General features: G+C 50.5%; 1 protein-coding gene across 3 annotated transcripts in view; it reads left to right on the top strand.

Annotated features, from left to right (window-relative positions):
- Positions 1 to 475: 475 nt before the first annotated feature.
- The window catches only part of COBL (cordon-bleu WH2 repeat protein), a 185,525-nt gene continuing 159,270 nt past the window's right edge, over positions 476 to 26,730 (top strand). For 2 of the 3 annotated variants that reach the window (XM_033088203.1, XM_033088201.1), the window contains exon 1: positions 479 to 681. In XM_033088203.1, the coding sequence (XP_032944094.1) occupies positions 641 to 681 (41 nt within the window). In that variant the 5' untranslated portion in view covers positions 479 to 640. Of the gene's footprint in view, positions 682 to 26,730 lie in introns of all 3 variants that reach the window. The other variant, XM_033088204.1, reaches the window with a different exon arrangement.

The following is a 26,730-nucleotide window of genomic DNA, read 5'->3' as shown; positions in this document are numbered from 1 at the left end:
CCCATTGTTTCCAATATCCCAGGCCGCGCGTGGGGGTGGGGTGGGGACTCTTTATTTCTATCAAGTTCCCAGGTGCTGCTGGGCAGGGACCCACTTTGAGACTCGCCGCACTGGGTATCTGTTGCATGGATGAAGGTTCTGTTGGGTTTCAGGGCAGAGAGCGCGGCACGGTCACTCACTGCCCTTCTCCAGCCGCCGTCCTCCCCCGCTGGTCCGCCCTCCCCGCCCTCCCCGCCCTCCGCCCGCCGCACCGCTGCCAGGTGTCTCCACTCCCGCAGCTCCTCCCCGCCTTCGCGCGGCGCGCGCGTCCGGACCCCGACCCGGCCCAGAAGGGGCGCACTCCCTCCCTGGGGCGGAGGATCGGGGAGCAGCCGGGAGGCGCCGCCCGACCCGTTCCCGGGACGCGCCCCCGGCGGGCGGGCGGAGAGGCGGGGGCGGCCCCGCGGGGGAGCGGCGCACCTTGCTCCCGGCGCCCCCGCCCCGCGCCAGCCCCTCCCCGCGCGGCCCGGCCCCTTCCTTCCGTCCTCCCGGCCCGCCGCTGTCCTCCGCCGGCCGGCGTGGGCGGACGATGGGTCAGCGTGGAAAAAGTGAATGAGGGCGGCGGCAGCAAGCGCCTGACTCGGCCGGGCCCGCCGGCTCCATGGACGCGCAGCTCGCCTCGGCGGCCAAGCCCCCCACCGGGTAAGCGGCCGGGCGGCGGGGGCACGGGCCGGGGCTTCGCTGGGCTCGCACGTCCGCGGCCGCCCCGCGCGCGCTCGGGGCCGGGAGGGCTCGGGAACGGGAGGGCGCGGGACAGGGGCGCGGGCGGCAGCGCTTGCTCCGGGCAGGGCGCCCTTTCTCTGGCCGGCGCCCCGAGGGGGAAGGGGGCTGTGTACTTTGTGCGCCCGGGTCGTTGCCCAGGTGACAGTGTCACGTTGAGGCCCGAGCATATTTCGCGTGTGTGCGCGCGCGCGCCGGCCCCCTTTGCGAGGTGCCCGCGGGCAGAGTCCCCACGGAGCCCCGAACCCCCCTCAAACTCCCCGGAGCGTTCGCCCTGTGGGGTGGGAAGGCGGTGGAGGCCCGGCCTCCGACTCCAGCTGTCACTGACTTTCCGCCTGCGGGCGTTCAGTCAAGTGCCCCCACCCTGGGCCACGGTGCCCGCAAAATGGAGGGGAGGTTTCGCGACTTCTAAGATGTGGGGGTCCTGAGGTCTCGGAGGGTCGTGTAGAGGGCGCTGCCCTGGAGGTTTTCGTAACGATCAGTCTCCCTCCCTGGCTTGCTTTTCTGGGGTCCCCTGGACAGTGGGCAGGGCGCGAGGTGGGACCAGGCTGAGGTGGAGACCCCGGGCTAAGACCTGAAATCAGGACTTGGTCCCCGCCTCTGGCCGCACCTCAGCAGTGCGTTAACCTCCGCCTCCCGTGCGTGTGCGGTCACGTGTCACACACATTTTACTCTCAGAAAGTAAAAGTCCTTGTACCAGAGAAACACACCAGCTCTTTACCTGGACAATGAGCCGAGTCTGAGCCGTTGGAGACCCATCCAGGCTGCCGGCCTGGGCGCTGCGGGGCGGCGCGCAGTCCTGGGAGGACTCGTCTGCAGCACAAGTGCTATGAGTCCTGCAAATGGAATGATGGCGGGGCGGGCCAGCACCTGCTCCCCGATGGGCCCACTTTCCACTCTAGCAACTGGTTTTGAACCAGGCCGCTTTGGGGACAACTAATCTGTTTTCTGTGCGGTTGTGGTTCACTGACTCACTCAGGCCTGCGCCCATAGGCCTCCGTGCTGCCCGAGTCTGCAAGAGGTTTTCAAACCGGCTTTTCTTTTTAAACTCGCCCTTTAATGCCAGGAAAATAGGGAGCCAGGTTAGCAAGTTAAATAACGCTGAAGCTGAGGAATGTGAAAAAGAACTTTTTTTTTTGTAGTGCCCTTAGTGGTGGTTATGTAATTCCCTCTGAGCAAGCAAATCTTCCCCCCAAAAGAAAATAAGTGTGGGAACCCCTTTTCATGGTAATGAACACCCCGACATGACAGAAATGTGAAGCAGAATTTCCTTTAAATCGATGGCTTTGGTGGCCTGTGTGATGAGCCTGTTTAAGGGACTGAATCATTTTGTCACTGTCATCACCTGATGCGTAAATATGAAGGAGAGACCATTTAAGAGGCCAGCAAAAGTGTGTCTGGAGCGTTTGTAAAGTCCTTTAAAGGAATCTGATTATAGGAGTGGGACGGTGACTAGTGAGACCGGGCACTGTGTCCAGCCTGGTGTCGGATCAGGGAGACAGAACCCAGCGTCTGGTCCTCTCCATGGTTTTCCGAGCTCTGGGTGGCCTTCACACTGCATCCCCCCCAGGAAACAAAGGACTTGTGCCATGGATATGATAAAACACCAAATTGTTATTACGGATACATGTCGGTTCTTTTCCCACACTCAACCCACAGCATCTGATCTGCTTGTTTCACCGTCTTTGTCCAAGAAATGTAGATGCATGGCTTTTCACTTCTGACATTTCAAGTTATTTTATCAATTGTCATTTGTTTTCGTACCTTTAGAGAAGAGACATCTAGGAAATGTGAGTGTGCTTGTGTTTTCCAGACAGGAATTACATGTTTAATAATGAGCAACTGTCAATTAAAACCTGAGGGGAGAAATGGTCTTGGGCGTTTGGAGTCTCTTATGTAATTGAGGGGTCATGCTTGCGGACCGGGACGCAGAGATACTGGTGTGAAATTTCGGGCTTTCGTACATGTTTGCGCTAGTCAGGTCCTGATGGCTGTCCACTGCAGTGACTGTTTCCTCTTCTCTGACCTGCTCTTTTGTGGCTTGACAATGAGGCCGAGCCTGCCATGCGTTCCAGGGACACGAAGGTCGTTTCCTCTGACACTGCAGGTGATGGTTATCAAATCAGACTTGCAGTCAGTGATCGGTTTTCCACATGATGGTGAACAGCTGACATCATGCACTTGTCGTTGGCTGGGACTAACAGTCTCGTTCTTGTGTTGAAATGAGCTGGTCGGGGACGAGGACTTTAGAATATCATGTTATAAAATCAGGTCTTAAAAGCCCTTCTTGAGGACCGCTGGGGGCCAGAGAAGTTAGGGAATAAATTCACAGATCGGATGACTGATTAAATTATTAATAGATGGTTATTAGTTATATTTGCTGAGGGCATAAGTATGCATTTTTAGTTGGATTGAAATGATATGTTTTTAGTAGTAATTTCATTAAGACAATGTCTTATGACTGACTTAACTTACTGGAAAATATTCTTTTAAGAAGGAGGACATGTGCAGAAAAAAAAGAAAAAGTCAGACTTGGTGTGACTTCAAGGGATTTTAGAGTTCAGGTGAAGTGTAATAATTAACAGAATATTCTAGAATACAAGAAAAGGCAAATTACCTTTTGGTAAAGTTCTCAAATATTTTTAAGTCTGTTTAAGATTATCTGTTTACTTTGAATTTATCTGTTTCTTTGTAAGATGCATTCCAGTAATCGGTTATGGAACAGCGTTAAATTTCGCAGTGGACCTATATGAATAAGAATGTGTTGGGTTTATCAAGGATACTGGTTAATTTTTTTTCTATGGAGAAAACACATATTTCTGCAGAATGGAATACTCTCCAGTGATATGAAATGTCAAAAGAGCTGGCACATTTGACCAATGGCTGCATTCAAGCACTATGCTTATGTAAAACTCAGTGGGACTTTGCTAATCAATTTCATCAAAATATGAGCTTCATGTAGACATAACTGGTATCATATCTCTGCATACATTTGTATTTATTTAATCAAGTTACTAGGAAAGGAATGATTTAAAAAAAATTAATCTAAGTGGTTAACGATCGTTGCTCTTGTCCTGTCAACACCCAACATGATATTAAGTGTAGGAGGCTTGCTATGGTGACATTTTCTATTCAGCTCTCACAGCGTACGAATATTGATGGACTGTTAACACGCGTACACCATAATAAGACATTTGGGTTTCTCTTTAAGTTTTCTAGGCTTTTGGCTAATGTGTTAGAGAATGTGTTTACATTCTTTAAAATGATAACATGTATAATTATGTTACATTAAGCTTTTCCCACTTAATTTGAGGTATATTTTTAAAAGGTGTTACCTCTGAACTATTCTCTTTTTTTTCTTCTATTAATTTATCAGGGTAACGATGGTTAATAACATTAGATGACACCTAATTTTCATGGTGGCAATTCATCTAAGAAAGGCAAAGTTAGGGTGATGTAAAGTGGAAAGTAGGAACTTGGTAAGTTGTCTCAGTAAATTACGGGAGTTGGACATTTCCCTGTTACAATGTCAGACAATCTTTGAGCTTTTACATATGTCTCAGTGGCTGTGGTTGTTAAGGATGGTGAAACTGCAGTGTGGTTAAATGTAAATTTGTAAGGTGTTGGCCTGTCCCTGTCCTGCCTCCAGGAACTGTGGCCTGCACCCCCCCCCCCCATACCCTTCACCAGAGCCCAGGCAGAGTGACAGCCCCACACGCAGCTCAGGGGTCAGTGGCCTCTTTGATCTGGGATCTGGGATTTGTGTGCACCCAAGAGTGCTCCCTAATTATTAAGAAAACACGATCATAGGCTGTCTCTGCGCCCTCACGATAAGTGCTTTAGGTTTCTAGGCCCTTTGTGCTTTGCTCCGAAGTTTATCATTGAATTTAATTGCATTTGATCCGAAGTTTTAAAAAGTGAGCAGAAATATTTGATACCAAAGTAGTGTTTAGATCAAGGATGTGCAAATTTAAAATATAGAAACACTGGGTTCTAATTTCGACTTAAACTAAGTAGAAGCATTTGGTCTGGGGTCAGTGTTTTCATTATGTGTATTCTCCCATGGCTCCTTCTGTCCCCGTACACATTTAATGGTGAGGGCTGTGGACTCTGTGTGTGGGTTAATTTCAGCATTTTCAGTTTCTTTGTGCTATAACAGGACGTAGATTTGATATATATGAAAGCTTTCATATATCTTCATCTGTACTTTTTCTCTACTTAAAATATTTAATTGTGACTTTTACCATCGGTATATAGATGTATATTACTATATTGATAATATGCCTTTTTACTCTTCTATGATTTTCATTTTTTTAAGCAAACTTTAAATGTTACCCTCCCCAGCCCCCTCCCATTTTATGCCTTTACTTCCTCACTGTCTCTTGTCACTTGAATATTTACTGTTCAGGGCCACTTGCCGGCTTTCAGCACCTGAATTGATGGCAGCATTGTGTCATATCACATTTGTCAACTGCCTCTTCCTGCGGTAGTTATTAAACCTTTTTCTCGTGTATACTTTATGTGGTTTTATGTGCTTTTTACAAAGCTAATGATGGTCATTATTTTCAAGACCTAATGGTATTGATTCTAGGCTAGACTTTGCTATGTCCTCTGGTGTGACAAAATGACGCGTCTCCAGCCATGTCTGTTTCCCATTGTGTGGCTTAGAGACCAAGCCCCTCTGGAGGAAGCTCACTTCCCAGCTGGTAGATACTTTGTAGCCTTTAGGGTTTTACATGCTTCTGTCTGGTCTCCCTACTTCGCTGTCATCTACAGGTCCAGTCCAATTAGAATAAATGCCACAGCCCAAAACATTTCTATTAAAAAAAGGAAAAAGCTTTTCAAGCAACTGTGAGCGTGTAGTTTATTTAGCTGCACTTGACTGGACAGCTTCTCAGACCACAAACGCTTTTGCAGATCCAATCCCCACCTCCACCAAACCGAGTGATGCCTTTTCTAAGAGACACTGATTGCTTTAGATAAGTCATTGAAGCCCTTATCCCTTTAAAAATATGTATATGTGTGTGTACATATACATATATATGATATAAATCTCCAAAGACGATCCAGATAAACCAGGAGTGCTGGTTCGTTGATCACCCCACTTCTCATCTCGTTGCCCAAGAACCCGCATGAGGAACCCTTGTCTTAGGGCCGAGACAGGCTCCCCTCCCTGCAGGCAGCAGGCTGTCCTTTCTCCGTGGGGCAGGTGGGTGTGCATCTCCCTGGGCGCCCAGAGGACAGTGGCTTTCTGGGCCAGGCGGGGTCGCTTTCCCTCATCACAAATGCCTTCTGTGTGGTAATTATCCCATTTGACTTTCTCCAATCAAAGCTGACAGGCAGGCTTGGTGGGAAGAGCACTGGCTCAGGAATGGGAAGGCCTGGTGGGTGGGTCCCAGCATCAGCTCTGCAGACTCAGCTGACCCTCCTTAGTGTCCCCTGCGGCCACCTTCGTGGCACCTGCCCCTCCCCCGCCCAGATGTTCAGTATCCACGTCTGTGCAGCACAGGGGCCGCTGAGCACTGGACGTGAAAACCTGGGTTTTCACTTTCTTTCATTTTCATCATTGAAATGTCAATAGCCCTGGGTGGCCAGTGGTGCCACTGTGGGCGGCCAGCTCCAGTGTCTCCTTTGGTCACTGTCCCTTTGTCCTTTCTGAACCAGACCTCCCCCTGCTTTGTCATACTTTGTCTCTCCTCCTGGCCCACAGCTGTAGCCCTGGCCTCTCCAGCTTCGCCCAGGCCTTCGAGAGTCCCTCCTGGGCTGCCACCTCTGTGGGGAGCCACAAACAGGATTTGGGTTTTGTCTAAGCGTCTGTAACCCACTGAATTCTGAGCTCGGACACAGGGATGGTACTCGGTGAGCCTCTGTGGCGCAGCACATGGCACCCAGACAGAGCCCAGGAAGTCAGTCCTGCTTCCCTGTGTCCACGGAGGGTGTTGGAAGATGATCTCAAGACTCAGATAAGCTCTAAAATCATTACTTTTGAAGTGTTCCCAGAAACTCTAAATAACTCCTAAAAAAAAAAAAAAGAAAAAAGGCTTCTTTTCCTTAAACTGCCACTTAATCACTTAATCTTGTTTTCGCCAGACTATGTGACAGCAGATCAGTTGTCACTCAAATATTTCAGACTCTGCTCAGACGCAGCTTGCCAGCTGTGGGTCCTGGGCCCTGCAGAGTGGAGAGGTGTTAGTTGTCTCATTTGAGAAACATAAAGTGACTGTATCAGACAATCCAAAGTAACAGTGGCTTCAAGAGGAGGTCATTCTCTCTGTCCCTTATGAAAAACTCAGTGCTGGTGGCCCAGGGCTGGTGCTGAGGTATGCTGTGCTCTGAATGTCTGTGTCCCCCACCCCGAATTCATACACTGATAATCCCAACCCCCATGTGATGGTGTCAGGAGGTGAGCCCTTGGGAGGTGATGAGGTCATAGGGTGGGGCCCCGTGACGGGATTGGTGCCCTTAGAAAGAGACCCCACAGAGGGCCCATGGCCCATCTGCTCTGTGAGGACACAGCCAAAAGTGAGGACCCAGAAGGGGGGCCTCACCTGACCCTGCTGGCACCCTGACCACAGACTCCCAGCCCCCAGGACTGCGAGAAATAACTTTCTGTTGCTCATAAGCCCGAGTCTGTGGGGTTTTCTTATTGCAGCCCAAATGACCGAGATAGGGTGTCAAGTCGTGAGGGGCCAGCTTCCTTGTATGCTGTTGCTCTGCCACGGCCCCCATCTGCTCCAGCCTGGCTTGCGGTGGACACCTAGAAGGGGGTCGTGCCTTTCCGTTTAGGGTTTGACACACAAGTTGTCCATATCGGGGACCAACCGTTCGCCCCCCCACTGTGGTAAGACCTGAGTAGCCTTTGCCATTTTGCAGGTCAGCAGCCTCCGGTACATTCACTCTGTTGTGCAACCACCGCCATTTCCAGGACGTTTTTTCACTTCCCTAAACTGGAATTCTGTCCCCATGAAGCGGTGACTCCCCCGCCCCCAGCCTCTGGCACCCGGCATCCTACTGCCTGTCTCTGTGACTGTGGCACCTGGAAACAACAGACAAGTGGGATCTTAGAGTGACGGGCTCACCTCACGCAGCACAGCGCCCTCCAGGCCCCCCATGTCTAGCCTGGGCCAGAAGGTCCTTTATTAGGCAGAGCCATCCTTCGTATCTGAACACTCCGCCCTGCGAACCGGTCTCTGTCGTGGACACTGTTGCTCCCGCCCGTTGGCTGTTGTGAAGAATGCTGCTGAGAACATGAGTGTACAGACACCTGTCCCACTCCTTTCAGGTAGATGCCCAGAAGGGGGGTGGCTGGGTTGTCGGGGGTTCTGTGTATAGGTTTTTACCTCCATCCTGTCCCTACAGCGGAGGAACCATTTTACGAATATTCCCAGCAGCAAGCAGCACAAGGCCACAGGCCTCCCGTTTCTCCACGTCCTCGCCACTGGCCTGTCCGAATGATCTGGCCACTGAAAGACTTGGCAGCAGCTTCCAGCAGTCTTTGCCAAGAGGGTCACGGGGACTGGGAGGGCAGACTGGCAGGTGACTGTGCTCCTCCCCCTGCCACCAGGTCCTGGGGGGCCCCAGGCAGGTCCTTGGGCTCTGCTGGAAAAGTCATCTCAGTTTGCTCTGAGCACAGCTCGCAGAAGATGGTGCAGGGTTCCACAGGGTGGCTGTGGTCGACTGGCTGCCGGCATCTGGGACTCAGTCTCCCTCTGCGCCCTGAGGGTGGAGACCGTAGAGGCACCCCCCCCCTCTCCAGGAGAGTCTGCCGCCCAAGGCTAGCGGTGCCGGCTTTCTGTCTGGAACAGATCAGGATGCCAACATTTTTCTCTTAATGATGTCATCTGTCACCCCTGCCATACCCACCTTTGCTTGTTGAGGATGGGTGCCAGCCTGGAAAGGTGGAGAAGGAAGAGGGCTTCCAGGGCCTGGGGAATTGGGTGGGTTGGAGAGCACAGGCCTAAAATAATGTGAAGTGCCTGCAAGGGGTGTGTCAGCATCGGTGCTCTGTGTGGCCCGAAGAGTCAGAGAATAGGAGGGAAATGAACCTACAATTACGTGCAAAGAGCTTGAACAATTCCATACTTAATGTAGCAAACTGTGGGGAAGGAGTGTGACGGAAAAGCCAGCTCTGTGTGTGTGTGACTGCGCTGTGCGTGTGTGAGCATGAGTGTGTGTGTGTGTGTACATACGTGTGTGGGTGAGAGTGAAGCTGAAGCTGACTTCCAGCGCTTGGCAGAGCAACAAATCCTGAAATCAGATTCTGGCAGTTTTTTTCAGACCTAATGTTTTGGGAGTTGAATTTAAAAATAGCTTGGGTGGGAGTGATAATACAGTGAAAGTGTGTATTTGTGCTCACGTGGCTAATTTTGGAGACTTAAATACAGTTTTGTTGGCTGGAGCCCTATTAATTAAGAGCTGAACCCGCGAATGTCCAATACAGAAACCATTGGCTTGGAAAAAGACAGAACCACTGTGGCCAGAGTCTCATGCCACTGAGAGCCGCTCCTGCCCAGATGCGGCTCTGCCTGCCCACCCCGCACCAGCCGCCCTGCCCTTCCATCCTGCTGTCTGTGATTATCATGCAGAGTTGCTTTGGGGTGGGATTGAAGGCTTTGTCCCTCTTCCTACTCTGTGCCTAAACCCCTTCTTACATAATGATGGTTAACGCAATGTCACCACGACACACACACAGCGTGAATCACAGTCTCACAGGCACCGAGTCACCCCGTTAGATTCAGAAAGTGTCCTGGGGTCATGAAGTCTGAACGTGCCTCATACCCAAACGCCCGCATCGCTGCCCTTCCCGCTTCTCACAGGCGTCTGGTCGTTTGGATGCACTGACCCCAAGTCCGAGAAGACGCCTGAATGAGGTCCGTGTGTGAATTTTAGAACATTCAGAAAAGACATGAAAACTAGACTAACTTAAATTGAAAAAGACTTTAATTGAAACATTTCCTTATTAGTCATCAGTACTTTTTTAACTTACCATAATGTTTCACATTTTTAGAATGACGAGTTTTGGGTTGTACATTTTTCTAAAAGGAGGAAACGAGAGTTCTTCGAAAGGTCTCGCCTTACTTCGCATTTTAGTCATCTGTGATAATGATATTTCCAGCTGACAGGAGACTCATCGTCTGCCCTGGGAGCTGGGATCCCCGTAGGCCAGCCGAACTTGGCAGCAGTCATCTCTCTGCAGCCTGTGGCGGGGTTGTCACGTGACTGTGAAGTCAGCTCCTCCTCGTCCTGTGCTCGTGCCATCACAACGCAGAAGCCCAGGGCAGTTTCCAAAGTCCCATTTGCTAAATAAAGTCCCTGTGTGGTTTCTGCAGGGATACAGGCCGTGTTAATCAGCTGTTTCTGAACCACCCGCGTTGCTCCACCGCATTTTCCTGAAGACACGGTTCCTTGTGAGCATCTGTGTGGCTTCTTCCTTGCCTGAGACGCACCACACTCCCCACCTGGCATTTCTAGCTGCATACTAACTCCTGTGACCCTTATTTGGGACTTCCTGTTTGAAAGCCGCATGCAGGGTGTGGGAGGAAAGGACCAGATCCAACTGCTGGGGCGCAGTGAACACATTTGTGAATGAATACAGCGCAGCCCATCCAGCTGTCCTTTCTCCCCTAGCAGGATGTCTGCCCTGCCTCGGGCTGGCTGAGGAATTAGTAAGCGTTTCCTGGCCTCCCTTTTGTCCTGGATGTGGACTCAGCCCACTGTGGCTTGTGCCCATAGGTTTACTGAAAGCCCAGACCTGTGCTCCTGCCCCACAAATGGGCTGCTGTCCAAGCAGAAGCTGACAGAGTGGATGTGCGTGTACTGACGGCAGCTGCCTGGGGGTCACCTTGGCCTGTGGGTCACTTTCACTTGGGGGTCACTTTAGCCTGGTGGTCACCTTTGCCTGGGCCGAGCCATGACAGCCTCGCCAAAGAGCCGGGTCACCTTTGACTCCTTCGCCCTGCGGGCCGGTAGGCTCCTTGAACAGGAGCCTCGGAGGGCTGGTGTCCTCCCTCTCTGGCCCCCAGCAGGGAGGAGCTCAGAGGAAGGAGAAAGCCTGGTGGCCCTGCAGAGCTGACTGTGGTCCCTTCTGGTGGCCATTGCTGTGCTGCTCTGTTCTGACACCAAGGGACCAGGAAGAGGAAACACACACACACCTAGGTGCCCTGCTGGTGTCCAGTTGGGGGCGTTTTAGTGTCATTGAGGTGCTGTGCACATCGTTTCTTAGCTCATTCGGCAAAGAAGCGAGCGGAACAGCTATCCGTCGACTTCCCACTTCATTTTGTTTTCTAACTTGTTCTTCATCACTTTCACACAAGTAATTTATCCTTCGGGAGGTTGTGCGTACCCTGTACGGAACCCTCTCCTACTTGTTAGGGCCGATTGTGGTAAATGGCACGTGCAAAGTCAGGGGGAGCTACCTTTTGTCTCTTCATGTCACTGCCGGGCTGGGGAAACCATGGCTGTAGACGGGGCATCTGAATGGCAGCCCTACAGGGAAATGATATGTTTGAAATGTTTGCTTGATGTTTACTTCTCATTTTCTGAGGGTAAAATTATACAGTGTTCTTATGTCAGGGTTTGGACTTTAACAGATGAAGTTAATGGATGACTCGTTTGAAACTGGGCGGCTTTAATAACACACTCATGTGCAGGCGGTACGTACACCACTTCACTAGCATTTCTACGGCGGGAGGGCGGTGTTTGGATCATTCTGAGTGTTCACTGGCATTGACATGTGTTTTCGTTAACGTCATACATGCAGAAGTGACATGTCATTGGGTTGGGAAAAAACGATTTTCCCCCAGGCTTCACTTGTGTCCCTTTTTCTTTTGTCAAAGAGCAGTAGAGACCACCTGTTGCTCTGCATTGGAGGGCTGGGCGAGGAACACGGGCGGTTGGCAGCTGTCTGGTCCCTTCCGGGGTGAGGGTGTGACGATGGGCGGAAAGCCGGCCTCGCATCCACTGTGTGCCGCTTGAAGGCGGGCAGCCTGGGCATCCTCAGCCCCCAGGACCAATGTGCAGATGCTTTAATGGCCAGACGGGGTGTGGTCCCCTGGCTGTTGGGCCGGGGAGGTTCTTACAGGAGGACTTTGCTCCAATCCCGGGCCGGGTCCAATATCCTTGCTTGATATCCTTTACCCACGAAGAGCGTATAAAAGAAATATGTGAGCCCAGCACTGCACACAGTCGGCGATCTGTCACATACGTGCTATCCACTGCTCTGCCGACTGCGCAAAGCAAAAGAGGATGACTCCCTGCACACACTCGTGTGGAAGTCAGATGCCAGGCCGAGCATGTGTGTGTAGGTCCCCTGGGAGGGTGTCAGAAAAGGACTGTGACCCAGACAGGAGCTCAGAGGGCATTCACACTCTCCCCGCTTGCGTTGGACCAACAGGCAGCCCACATTTTGGGAAGTGTGTCTGCGCTTGTCCCAGGAAACATGGACGAGCTTTGTCAGCCCCGCACCCCAAGTGTGTGAACTTGGTAGAGATCCGTGTTCAGTCTTTGCAGCTTTGACAGACATTCCTCTTGACTGTTTAAAGCAGGGGTGTCCAAACTGCGGCTCGTGGGCCAACTGCGGCCCGCAATCCGTTGTTAATTGGCCCGCAGCAAATTCCAAAAATATATGTAGTTTACTTAAATAAACCAGGTGAGGCAATACGTCCTTCACCTCGAGTGAGTGGCCCGGCTGTTTGTGTATTTTACCGCATAGGGCCCTTGGTGAAAAACGCTGAAAAAAGTTTGGACAGCCCTGCATTAAAGGAACATCCTAAGGCTCGAGGGGCTGAGCTTGCTGTGGGCCTGCCCCCCCGCCCCCTGCTGCCCACGCCGCCCCCAGCACCTGTAGCCCCCGCAACCCCGTGCCCTCCACCCGCTGCTGCTCGCAGCCCCACCCCCCCTGCCCCATGTTGTGTTCCTGAAAGTGATGGCTGTGTTCACCTCATCAGGGGGTTGGGGCTGTGGACTCCCCATCCATGTTCAACTATGTCCCATGTCTCCAGGTTTTATAAAAGGGCATACAGCATTTCTAAAAGCAGAAATCCGAAGTTATGGTCTGTTCTGTGAACTTATTAATGGGGCTTGGGAAAATATTGCTGTATTACTGCATTTGAAAACTAATTTGTGAATGCGGTCTCTGAGCAGGCCATGGTGGAAACAATAGCTTATTTCTAAGACTGCAACCCCACAAGTGGGTATTGTTGTCATAGTTGCAGCATTAGGTTGGGAAAATTGAGCCAATGATTTAGCACATGCCAGAAAGTGAGTCACCACGACTGCCCGTGGGGGCAGTTGAGATGCCTGTGACACAGCCCGCTGACCGAGCTTTCTGTCCCCCTGTACCATTTCTTCTTTTAGGATACGAGTAGTGAGTGGTTATGTCAGAGTGACCATGAACTCAGGTTAAGTCCCTACATTTTGAAAGCACTGTTATCCTAGAATTGTGACTCCTTAGAAAAAATAAACTGCCCCCTCACTCTGGCAGTAGAATGTCTTGGGGTAGCATTTGGAAGAAATGTGTTGCCGTGCTCACTCACATGTTAATAACATGATCAGGGTTGAAAGAGGTGAAAAGGTGACTCAAGCAGGACTCTATCCTCCAGAGGAGACATGTAGGTGAGTGTGAGTGGCCACAGGGCCAGGGAAGCTCCGAGGAGGGGACAGGAGAGAGGAGGAGGGAGAGGGCGTCCATCAGCCTGGTGAGGACCTGGTGGTGCAGGTGGTGCAGGTGGGGCAGGTCACAGCTCCTGCCATGTGCCCAGGCCACGCAGCACCAGGCCCAGTGTCCTGGGTGCTTATCAGGCACTGCTCAGAGCACGTGTACGTGTCACCTCACTTAACGCTTACAGCAGCCTGTGAGTTTGAAGTGGGTGCTCCTGTTTCTCCCATTTCTAAATGAGGATCTGAGACACAAAGAGGTGAATCAGTGTGACTAGGGTCAGCCAGACGCCCTGCTGAACCCAGATCTGAATCCACAGTCACACGACCTAGCACAGCTCTTAACCCTGCCGTGTACCCTTCAATATTTGTGGAAAGGTCACTGTGGGCCCTGGACAAAGTTCTGGCCTCAGTCTAGGAAGTGGGGAGGGTTTTCTAGGAAATGAGCACAGCGGGATCCAAGCCAGGAATGCAGGTGTTGTGGGAGCAATGAGCACGGGGTCGGGGTCTCTGGGCTGTCTCCTGGTTTCTAACTTCATCCCCAGTGTGTCCCAGGAGAGAAGGTAACCATTTACCAGGCCTGGCTCAGGGGACCTCAGCCGGCACTCACGTCACATAGGTGGGGACTCAGGCCTAGGCCTCCGAGCACACACTGCTCTGTCACCATGGGACATGGTCAGTACGAAGCGCCAAGGAACGTTGGCCATGGGGACACAGCCCTCTGTGCTATAATAACTGCAGTTTGAGTCCGAAGTCAAAGGCAAGCATTCACAGATCTAATAATAAAGGAAGAAGAAGTGAGGCCAGGGAACCGGGTTTTGGGATCAGAGATGCTGAGCCTGGGTTTGCAGCGCTCAGTCCCAGAGGCAGTGCTACTGAAAGTGTGGTTCCTGGGCCCACCTGCCAGGAGCTGAGCATGCAGGTGATACCCGGCACCCGGAGCGTCTGTAGCAGTTTGGTGCTCCTGCGTCTCCCCAGTGCCCGCTCAGAGAGGTGCCTGGTGAGCAGGGTGTGGACGGCTGTGGTCTTGTGGCACTGCTGTGGGGGCGCCTGTGGCCTGAGTGCTTTGCGTACTTGTCATTATGCCCCTCTGTAGACCTGTCCATAGGTACCAATACTGGCCCCAGTGTGGGGCACTAGATCCTAGAGAGGCTAACCGACTTCCTCAGAGTTACAGACCCCACGCTTGTAGCTAGGAGGCAATGTGACAGCGACCCCCTCTGCCCCCCTCCCCACACCATTTCAATTGATAGTGTGTTCTGTCATTCTCAGCAGGACTGCCAGCCTCTGCTGTCCCCACCCCGTTGCAGGCTCCCGGAGGGTCCAGGTCCGCAGGGCTGGTCTGCCTGGGGCTGAGAGGTGCCAGACATGGACCCTGGGCCCATGCGCTGAGGACTATCAGTCCTGCCCCCAGTTTGAAACTGTGACCTCAGGAAGAGACAGGAGAAGATATGCGGAGCCTGGATCTCCGTAGTCCCCCCTGATTTCCCTTCTGTCCCCCAGCAGTGTCAGACTGAGGGGTTTGCACAAGTTCTGTCTTCCTTGACAGCCAACTTCAACCTCCCAGGCGGCCAGACAGCAGGGTAGGGCTGCAGGGGCATTGCAGCCTCACTAAATCTGTCTTCAGAATACCCAGTGCCTTGAGAGGGTGCGTGTGTGTGCCCATGTGTGTTTGTGTGTGTATGAGCATGTGCACATGCATGCATGTGTGTATGCTGTCTGTGCATGCATGTATGTATGTATGAGCATGCACGCACGTCTGTGCATGTGCGTGTAAGCACGTGCACATGTGTGCATGTGTGTGTGCATGTGTGTGCATGCATGAGCATGTGCACGTGCACTCGTGTGTGTGTGCGTGTGTATGAGCATGTGCACGTGTGTGCCTGTGTGTATGCATGCGTGTGCACGCATGAGCATCGCACGTGCACTCGTGTGTGTCTGTGTGTGTGTACACTATGGAGGTAGTCTCTGCTCCTCTCTGGACAGGACGTGCTGTGCTCCTGTGTGGCCTTGGCGTGGGGCCGGAAGGTCCTAGTGGCCCCAGCAGTCCCGGCCCCATCCCTTCCTGGCCTGGGCCGTCACAGTTTAGGGGATGTGTTTCAGGTGGTGTGTCCTTTGCTCCACAGCACATAGTGGTGGGTGTGGGGCGGGGGTCCTGCTTGGCAAGTGATTCGGGTCAGGATGGGGAGGGAAGAGCTGAGATGGGACGAGGGATACTGGATGAGGCTGTCCTGGGCCAAGTGGACCTGTCCCCACAGCCTGAGTGTCTTCTGTACTCACCTCTGACAGGGCTGCTCCAGGCTAGTGTGTGCTGTTAGGGGACCCAGGGTCGTGCCTGCTACACAGTGGTCCTCCCTGTTGGTGGTAGTGGCCATTGCTCTTGTCTAGTGAGTTGGGCAAAGGGTGTGGTGTGTGAAGTGACAGCGTCTGTCGAACGATGGTTTACATCTATGCACTGATTTGTAGCTTTCCGAGTACCAGCATGTACCTTCGGTTAGCCTGCAGGGCACGCATTTCCTCCACTACTTCCTAGATGAAGAAGTGGCCCCTGCATCATTTAAGGGCCATGACGTGGCTGCCTGGCTGTGGGGCCCAAGCCCAGGTGTGTCGCTGCTTGGAGCTCAGCGGTGATGGAGAATGTCACTGCAGGAGCTTGCTTAGGCAGCAAGGCACACGGTGGCCTCAGGAAGACTGGCCTGATCCCAGGTGACCAGGTTGAGGAACGTGGGTGTGGGAGTTCTCTATCGCTGCAAAAAGGTGACCCCCAAACTGTGCAGCATCCGGTGGGACTGGCTGTCCTGGGTGTTCTAACTCAGGCTGTGGCACGAGGAGGCAGCCATGCTCTCAGTCACGTACAGGGTCTGGGAGGTGTCTGCTGTGTCTTTGCTCACTTCTGGCAGAAGGCCGCAGTTCTTTGCCACGTGGACCTCGCCACGTGCCTGCTTGACTGTCCTCGGCACGTGGCGTCGGCTTCCTGTGCCGCAAAGGGTTCAAGGGGAACGCAAAGAGGAGGCTGCAGTGACTTTCAGGACCGAGCATCACGTACATCACACTGCGTTTATGAGAAGCAAGTCACCAGATCCAGCCCCACTCACGGGACAGGAATGATGCTTTCCCTTTAGAAGGGAGCAGCGTGAAGCATTGTGTGCCCGTAGTCTGAAACCACCAAGGGCAATCTGCCTTTTCCCAGAGCCACTGAGTTCAGCCACTGGCTCGTTCCAAGTCCACACGGGAGGGTTGGGAAGGGTGTTCCATAACCGAGTCCCGGGAGGTGGCCCTGGCACAAACCTTTCTGGTGGTGGGCTTTTACATGGACCCAGGCTGCACGTGGCAGTGAGCTGTACAAGTATGCATTGTTGTTTGTATAATGATTCTAAACATGATTACAACCTAGCCTGTCATTGACAAACAAAACGAAACAGATCTCAGGTACTGACAGGTGAGCACACTTCTCAGTTTGCCCCTGTCCCAGTCTCTTGCCCTGCATTGCTTCTGAATCACGCCTACCTGACTCAGCTAGGAACCTGTGTGACTGTACCTGTTAGGGTCACTTGGCCAGGACACCCAGTTGGCTGGCACAAACCTCACGTCCACTCTGTCCTGGAGGCTGTTAACCGGGGATGTATGGCTGAATCGCCTGGGGCTTCCTCCTTCTATAGAGGCTATTGTTCATTTGTAATTCTCCAATTAATGTTTTTACGTCCAGATTCTTACTGCGTAACACAGATATCTGGATTCTCTGTCATGAATGTGAACAAGATCTAGGATACATTTAAAGTTGTTTCAGGAAGAAAATTTCCTGTCTAGGGTTAGTCATCCCTTTAATCCAATTCCTTGTGCCCCTATGGTTATAGGATGGGGGTTTAAGAGATTGAGAGTGTCCAGTTTTACTACTTTTATTGAGATACAATTGACATATAACACTGTGTTAGCTTTAGGTATACACCATAATGATTTGATATATGAATAGATTGCAAAATGTTTACCGGAGTAAGTTTAGTTAACATCCATATCTCACCTATTTAGAAAAAAATTATTTTTGGTTCCGTATAAATTTTGGGATTGTTTGTTCTATTTTGTCAAAAATGGCACTGGAATTTTGATAGGGATTACATTGAATCTGTGGCTTTGAGGAGTGTGGAGATTTTCACAGTATTAACCCAGGACCACAGATAGGCTATCTTACTTGTGTCCCCTTCCTGGGGGGCTTCTGATGAAGACACGCTCAACTTCTCCCTGGGGGTTCTGATTCAGCCTGGGGGGTGAGACTCAGCCAGAGAGGAATGCAGGAGCTCCCAGGTGAGTCAGATGCCCAGTCCTGGCTAAAGAGTATCCAGTCATTCATCCATCGATTGTTCAGCCAGCAAGGCCTTAAATGAATTGTATGAATAAAGGTATTGCCCCAACTCTCAAGGAGGCCAGCCTAGGAGTTGCCGTTAGTATGAAAGAACTGCATATGTAGGCCCCAAGTGTACTCTGCTGCAAACATTTTCTCTTCAGAAAACCTCTTCTGAGGTCTTTCTGTGTGCATTTTAATGCACTTCACATGGTTTAAGCAAATTGCTTTGGAAAAAGACAGGCCCAGATTGCAAACAAGCATGCCTGCTATACTTAGCAGCTGCCTGTGAGAAATCCACAACCTGGAGATGGTCAGAAACAAAAACTGCTCTAGGAAATACCTGCAAGGTCATTTATCTTATTGTTTCCCTGCACAATTGCTCGTCTGAAAAATAAATTGATCAAAAAAGACATGGAATATTTAACTTGTGTACAATAATGCTTCGGTAAAAAAACCAAAAAACCAAAAAACAATGAAAATAAAGCCCAATCTAGTTTTTTATTTGCCCACATTTAATCAGCCACCTTCCATCAGCATCTGAGGGCAAACTCTGAATTCAAATCGTATATGTATGATCGTCTCGGTGTTAAGTTTTTGTCATATTTCCCTCCACATTATGGGTGTTTAAAAGTGGAGTGATACGGGCGGCCGGTTAGCTCAGTAGGTTAGAGCATGGTGCTCCTAACAAGGTTGCTGGTTCGATCCCCACATGGGCCACTGTGAGCTGCGCCCTCCACAACCAGATTGAAACAACTACTTGACTTGGAGCTGATGGGTCCTGGGAAAACACACTTAAAATAAATAAAAGTTTAAAAAAGAATGTGTCTGTGTAGAGAGGGCACCTTTAAAAAAAAATGAAGTGATCCATTTTTACTGGGGTAGGATCATTTTAATATGTATTCATTTAATTAGCTATGATTTTTTTGAAAAATGTAAGTCAATTCAAATTCATCCATGTGCTGGCATCCTGGTGTGGGTAATTTGCCCCTGACATGACAGCCCACAATGTCCAAGCAAGGACAGATTTCTAAACAAGTAATTATGACAAAGCTGTCACAGGGCTATGTACACAGTGCCCCCAGAACACCCAGAAAAGAAGGGGCTGTGATTCCCACTTGAGGGGTGGGGCTGAGATAAGTCAGGTTTATTTTTATGAAAGGCCTTCCCAGAAAATGGTTCTGCTGAAGCGGTTCTTAAATATAATACTCCTCCCACGCGTCCGAGAAGCTGGGAGCTGTAAATATCACACCAAGATTAGCTCCCGTAAATAGACACCTGGAGGCTTATTCAATGGGGATTATTTTTTTTTCCCTAATGATCAAAAAGCAGAGTAAAGAGGTGTGGAAAAGTACAGATATCTGTGAGACTGTCAGCACTGGACACTTTTCAGAAAAGTTAACAAGAAAATTGAGGCGATTAGGTGGTATGTCCAGTGTTGTGGCTCTGGTGGCAGTGCTGGGACATGTCATCTGTGCAGACCTGCAGCAAGCCGTCAGCACTTACAGTTAAGGAAGGGTGTGATCTGATGGCCCCTGGCTATGTCTTATCACTGCCTTGTCACCAGGATGTCCCGTTTGCTTTGCTGGGTGGGTCCTGCCCCTGCCTAGGGGCTCTTATCAGGGGTGGCATGACAGGACAGGGCTCTGTCAGTGGCTGCATGCACGGCCTGCACGCTCGGCCTGCACTCGGGATCATTTCTGTGGTTCCATTTAATTTGGGCAGTATTTTGTTAAATGGTTTTGATAACTTGGAATGAGTGATACAGGCGGAACTTATTCTACATAAATGGAGCACAGACCAAATGCAAACACAGTGCTAGATCTACAGGAGAGAGGAAAACACGCAGTGATACCTGGACTCGTAAGAGCAAAGATAGAACAAAAATTAAAGCATCATTCAGACAAAAGCTAGACTAAAGTAATCCTTGACTGATGAGAAACATAGGCAGATTGCAGCAGATGTGTGACCTGTGCCCTTCACGCAGTGCAGGGTGCCCAGCCTCGGAACCAGAGTTCCTGTTAGTTCTCAGTCATGAATTTTCTCACTCATGCTCTTCTTAGTTTTTTTGGAGATTAGGTTCCTTTTAAGGAATTTATTCTTTTCCTCTGTGCTCTTGAGAAGGTGTACTGGAATTTGTCACCGCTGGTTGAGGTCTGTTTACGTGCAATGGTTGAAGCTTGTGGTCCGATGAGTTTTGCTGCATGTTTACACCCTTGAAACCATCACCACAGTCAAGATGGGACTTTTCTGTTGCAGCCAGAGGCTTCCTTGTGCCTCTTTGCAGCCTTTGATCTGCTTTGTCACTCTATTTTAGATGCCATTTTCTAGAATCTACTGGAAGTGGCATTCTGTTGTACATAGAGTGGTACCTTGGTTTTCTAACGTAATGTGTTCCTGAAGATGGTTCAAGTTCTGAAACGTTCGAAAACCGAGGCACGATTTCCCCATAGAAAGTAATGCAAAATGAATTAATCCGTTCCAGACCTTTAAAATCAACCCCTAACACTGCAAATTTAGCATGAATTTTACTATCTCACGATACCATGCATCCATAAAATTTACAGCGTTCGTAAACCGAAATGTTCATCAACGGAGACATTCGAAAACCGAGGTACTACTGTACTCTTTTTTTGCCTAGTCTTCCCACTCAGTGTCAAATGATTTTGATATTCATTTGCTCAGAGAGTCTTTGCACGGACATCGATCCCTTTCTCTTGGGTAAGTGCCTGTGTGTGGAATGGCTAAGCCACATGATGGGTTATGTTTAATGTTTTGGAAACCGCCTGTTTTCCCAGCGGCTTTCCACATTCCACCAACAGTGGAAGAGAATTACAGTTACTCGGGCATTAATTTTCACCATTCTAGTGTGTGCAGCGTGTAATGCATTTTAAATGTAATTTTTTTTTTTAACTGGGGCATCAAATATGTTTAGTAGCTTACTTCTTCAGTTCAGTAATTATCTGAACTAGGGGGGAGGTGGAATAGGGGGGCATCTGCTGCAGGGGTGCCTGTACCTGGTAGTGGGTGTGCGCCCAGCCCCGAGGCCATGTGGTCCCTGGGGCCCCTGTGTCCCTGAGGCCCTTGGGGTGCCTGTGGGGTCTGGTCCTCTTCACTCTGGGCCCACAGGAAGTGCAAACTCTTGGCCTTAAGCAATCCACAGGGCACTGGGAGGTTGGCCAAATCCTACTTCGTAGCTTCTGATTCAGCAATTTTTATCATTTACCTTATAATCACTTGTTTTTAAATAGCATTCACCCTAAAAAATAGAAAACGATAATTTTAGAATAGATCACTTTTCAGGGGACATTCGGCAGTAAACATCCATTGCTTGCAAGATACAGTGAATTCCATTGAGATTTTAAATGACAGAAACAGAATATTTTTCTTTTTTAAAAAAAAAGGTGGTGGAAAATTTCAAAGCATACAAATGCAGAGAATGTAGTGCGGGGACCGCCGTGGGCCCCTGATGGAGCTTGTAAACTGTTACCATTTTGGGGCTTGAGGATTCTATGGGCAGAGCCCGTCCAATGTCCTTCCATGTGCAAATCCCCGCACGTGCCCAGCTCACCGACAGGGCTTTCCTCTCGTGCCGTCATCTCATGATGCTGCCCGACAAAACCGATCACTCCTTAAGGACAACTGGCCAGGCCACGAGTTCGGCCTCAGTTATTTTCCTTCTAGCTAATCTGTTGGTTCCTGTCACTGCGCGTGTCTCCTCATTTTCTTCCTGTCTCTTCTTGTCACTCCAGCTCCCTCTGTCTGTCTCTGTGCCCCTCAGCCGGCCATCGTGGGTGTGTGCTGTGCTCTCGTGTGTACAGGTGTGTGATGGTCTCATCACCCGGAGGTCTGTCTCAGGGACCCTGTGCCATTGGGAGGAGTCATGATCCCGGCGGTGCAGTGTGACAGTGCCAGGGCAGAGTCCAGCCCAGAATGACAAGCCCCGGCCCCAGAGGTGTGTCTGCAGGAGGAGGGGGCCCTGAAGCTTCCACGGAAGGTCAGGGTGTTCCTGGGAGCAGGCCTGGCATCTCTGGGCAAGTGTAATTTAGTATTTAGTGTGATCATTTTAACAATTTGATCTGCCAAAGCTTAGAAACGGGAGGCGGCTGAGGTTGTGAGGGAAGGAGGAGAGACAGCAAGGCGCCCATAGCTATGTGGTTACGTCTGAGTTTTAGAAAAATGCCTCCGTCCTTCGGTGCCCTCTGCCTCTGTCTTTATTTGGGGGCAAAGTCTGGGTTAAGACAAGTTTAACGCAAGGCCAAGCATAGATCATTCCACAGCACAGACACGTTTTTCTCCAGCCGGCTACCTGAGTGGTGGCAGCTCAGGTTTCACGTAATCCCTGCTGGGGAGGATCCTGGCCTTCGGCTGGCCTGGCCTGCCTGGCTGCTTTGTCTGTCACTTCAAAACCCAAGTGCCCCAACCATGAACAGTCAGACTCAAAGTCTGATCAATTCGGTGTGCTTGTGGCACTTGGTGTCCTCCGGGAACTCACAGCATGTGACTGATACAGCGGGCTGGGCGAGGGACCATTCTCTGGTGTCCTGGTGATCGAGTCTACACACAGCATGGTGTCTGCCGGAGAACAAGTTCCGTGTCCTTGCACAGGTGTGACCAGCCAAGGTTACTGCTGCTCACATGGGCGTTTCATTTCCCAGCACCTCCCTGTGGTAGCGCCATCTGTCGTCCTGCACTGATTTTCACTGTGTCCCACCTGTTTTCCCACGGCCTTGGTGGAGGGAGAGCCTTGTACGCAGGACGGCTACTGACGCTAAAAACGGAAAACCAGGCCCGGGGAGGTGGAGGGAGGAGACATGGCAGCCATGAAAGCAGTCTGTGTGCACCAGTGCACATCAGCTCTGTCTTTGTGTTTCTGACAATTTGGGCAGAAAGGGAACTGCTGATTTCCATGGTTCTCATCACTGAAAGTAGGACAAGTTCTGGTTCCTCAGGTTCCTCACAGTGCCCGTGGTTTTCCTGGCACTGAGAGGTAATTAATGACTCGCACTGGTTTGTGCTGGTCACTGCTGCCCACCTGCGTGCCGTAGCTTGCTGCACAAAGAAGATTATCGACCAAGAAGGGCTCCTGGTGGCTGACTGGGCTCAAATTTAAAAACAAAGCCTAGCAGCCATTGTAAGCAGGGGCCTGTCACACAAACCACACTTCAGGGAGAAGCCTGCACTGAATGGCCTGCCTGCCTGCACTGTGCTCCTGCCGGCAGAGCCAGCCCTTATAAAGGAGTTCCTGGAATCCTCTTTCAACCAATAGGACTGAGACTTTCCATGTCCAATCAGAGCTGTGCAGCTATATCCTCATTTGCATCTTCCCCAACCAATCAGAGTATCTCCATCCTGACCAATCAGGACAATGCATTTTGAAACAATTAAACTGTAAGGATTTGGAGTCCTCATCTGCATGAGGATGGACCAATTAGGGACCAGGGGTAGGGACTTCTCTTTATGTAAGTCAGCTCCCCTCTGACACAGAGAGCGCACTTTCTCTTTTCATGAAAAGTAAACACTGCGTTTCCCTGGCTGGCGCTGAAACACCAAAGCCATCTCCCTGGAGCAGAGCAGGTAGAGCAGAGCTGTCTAGCCAGAGAGGGCCCCTGGCCTGAGGGCCTCCTCACTGCTGTGCTGCTCCATAATTGAGCTGTCCCAGACCTGTGCTCTTCTCCCGGCCGTGCTGGATCCCAGTTAAGTTGTTTGCACTGAATAAAGTCTCTGTCTTTACTGCACCCAAACTGAGGATTCCTTTTGGCATTGAGTTGGTGCCAACGACCATCGCTTGACATTCCAATTGACAAACGTGTTATGGCACCTCCTATGTGTGGAGTTTGGTATTAGTGGCTGGAAAAGTAGAAGGAGCCTGGCATGGGGCCAGGTGACTGTTCAGGGTAACGCTGGAGAGGTGGGAGTCTGGCTCTGTGTGCGTGGGGTGTCACCAGGTAGGGAAGGAGTGACCCGTCCTTCCGCATCGGGATGGCAGGAGCAGGGCACAGAGGTGTGCAGAGCACGGCCTGTTTCTGGAATGATGAGAGAGCTGGTTCTCCAGGAAGGGAGGCCAGTGGAGAGGCCAGTGCATCCACATGAGAAGTCCCTTTGTGCTGCACGTCACAGCCCATCCTTAGTTAGGCCGAGGAGGAGCGATGCAAGCTCACCAGCTCTTTAGAAAGCTCACTCTGGGAGCTGGGAGGAGGGCAAGGCTGGGGCTGGGAGAGGTGAATCAGGAGGCCACCATCAAGGCCTAGGTAGAAGACAAAGGGGGCTGAGCCGCTTGGGTCAGGCTGTCAGCAGGGACGCAAAGAGGAGGCGTTGCACACATGTGTCAGAGATAAATGACTGTATGTACAGAATAAGGAGGAGAAAGTGATTTTGGGTTTCTAGGGGTGTGACTTAGTCAGCAGTGCAAGTGAGAACAGTTAATATTTGAAAGGCACTTTGCAAGGCCCTCTGGCCGTTGCCGAGATTTCATGATCCACAGGGTCCTGTGGGGCAGGTCAAGTCCTCTTAGCCTCATGTTATCTGTGGCTCAGAGAGAGGCAGAGACTTGTTCAAAGTCACGCAGCCTCAGGCTCAGTGTCTGATGGCGCTGATGGCGTGCCCTCGGGCGGTTGACATAGCAAGATCTGGAATCCAGCGCCATCAGGACAAAGGAGGAGAATAACAGCTTTCACTCTGGATGAGGGTTTCGTGACGGGACTCCAGAGGTGCAGCCAGCCTGGCGTGGGCAGACTTAGGGCTTTGCATCCTGGCAGGAAGGCCAGGCGTTCCAACCAACTTGGGAATCTACAAGGTGGAAATTTTGAAGAAGGGCCTCTCACGCCACGGCAGGAAGTGCTTCTCCACTGTGCTGTCCTCTCATTTTGCTAACGCAGCCGGTGTTCCTGGGGTTGCCATGCCCTGGGTGCATTCTGAACTTCCCCAGGTTCTCGGGTTGTCAGAGAAAATACAGGACACCCAGTTACCTGTGAATTTTAGATAAACCATGAATATACCTTAGCGTTACCATGTCCCACATGTTCATTGTTTCTCTGATGTTCCCATGTATCTGGGCATCCTGTATTTTTCTGAGTTATCCTACCAGGATCAGGGAGCCAAGATTACAGTCTGTAAGACCACACGGGCTGTTTTCCCACTGTAACGTGGTGATGCAGAGTGAGCAACTACTTGGGGACATGTGTGAAGTCATGGGAGAGGAGAGCATCAAAACCTACGGGCTGGCCTGGGAGGCTCAGGCAGCCAAAGACTGAGACAGGGGAGGCTGGAGGCCAGACGATGCAGGGCTGGGGGTGACTGTCACCAGGAGGAGCCTCTGTAACTGCAGGGAGCGCGTAGGTTTAGGAAAGCAGGTAGTGAGGGGATGGTGGGGTGGTTCGTGATTTTCCCAAAGGTGTCTGTTAGCAAAGGGGAGAAGAAAAGTGGGGTAGACTAGCTTGCAATATAACCGAATGGCAGACACAGTCATCATTTGTGACAGAATAATAAGTTCAAAAGAAAACCAGCAGTCGTGAACCAGTTGGGCGCTTTCCATTGTTCACTGAAATGTGATGACTTGTGGACCCTGCTTTCCGGGAGGAGGCTCTAGTGACACTGCAGACGTTTCTCTGCTCTCTCGCTTACCCAGGCTGTATCTCCGTGCCAGCCTTATTCACACGTGAAAACAATAAGTTTTAACCTCTGATGACTATTTTATATTGCTATTTAAAAAGGCAGCAAAGGCTCATCCTTGTGTACGATTAGGTGGGGAGGGAGGGTTTTCCGTAGGCATCTGTCTTGAAGATGGAGCTTGAATCCAGTTCTTATTTTCTCTTGGAATTTTCTAAATTTTATTTTTTAAATTAACGTAGAGGCAAATGGACTTACTCGGTGTCCAGTTCTGTGAATTTTAACGTGTGTGTAGACCTGTGCAGTGCACCGCAACCAGGGAGGTGCTGTCACCCCCAAAACGCCCTCATGGTCCGCCTGGCGACCACTGCACAGTTCTCCTTCACCATGGCACTGCCTTTGCATAAATGCTGTATACATGGAGTCATCTGGTCTGTATTCTTTCCAGGCTGACTTCTTTCACACAGCATACCACCTCCGAGATGCACCCGTTTGCACCATTCAATAGCTCACCCGTTTGCACGATTCAATAGCTCACCCATTTTTATTGCTGAGTAGTGTGGTTCCATCCCAGCTGGTTAACCCATCCGCCTGTTGAAGGATGACTGGTTGTTTCCACTGTTCTGTAATTGTGTATCGATCTGCAGAAAACGTTCCTGTACAGATGTTCCTGTTCAGTGTTCACTTCTCTGCGGTGCATACCCAGGAGTGGGAATGCTGGGTCAGGTGATACATGTTTAAGTTGATAAGAAACTGCCAAGTTGATTTCCAGAGAGTGTGTACCATTTTGCATCCCCTCCAGCAACGTATGAGACTTGCAGTGGCTTCCATCCTCACCAGCACTTGGTGTTTTCAAGCTTTTTTCTTTTAGCCATTCTTGTAGGCGTGCAGTGGTATTAGATCATGGTTTTAACTTGCATTGGCCTAATGGCTAATGATGTGGAACATTTTTCATGTGTTTATTTGCCATCCATATATCTTCTTTGGTGAAATCTGTGTTCAAGTTTTTTGCCTATTTTTAAATTGGATTATTTTTTTTTCTTATATTTTTAAGGTTCTTTATATAACGTGCATACAGCACTTTGGTGGTATATGTGATTTGCAAGTATTTTTCTCCCAGTCTGTAGTTGGTCTCTTTGGTCTTTTAACAGTGTTTAAGAAGAGTAGACATTTGTAAGTATGAGGATGCCCCCCTCCCGTTTTTTTGTTTGTTTGGTTTTTTTTGCACTTCATGCTTTAGACATGCTTGGGTGCCTTGTCTAAGAACTCTTACCTATAAACCACAGGCCATGACAATTTTTCTCCTATGTTGTTACTTTTTCCATTTAGCACTGCGATTCCTTTTGAGTTAATTTTTGTACAAGGTGTGAGGT

Source organism: Rhinolophus ferrumequinum, chromosome 20, assembly GCF_004115265.2.
Source record: "Rhinolophus ferrumequinum isolate MPI-CBG mRhiFer1 chromosome 20, mRhiFer1_v1.p, whole genome shotgun sequence".
NCBI lineage: Eukaryota > Metazoa > Chordata > Mammalia > Chiroptera > Rhinolophidae > Rhinolophus > Rhinolophus ferrumequinum.
This window is presented reverse-complemented; position numbering and strand designations above follow the sequence as displayed.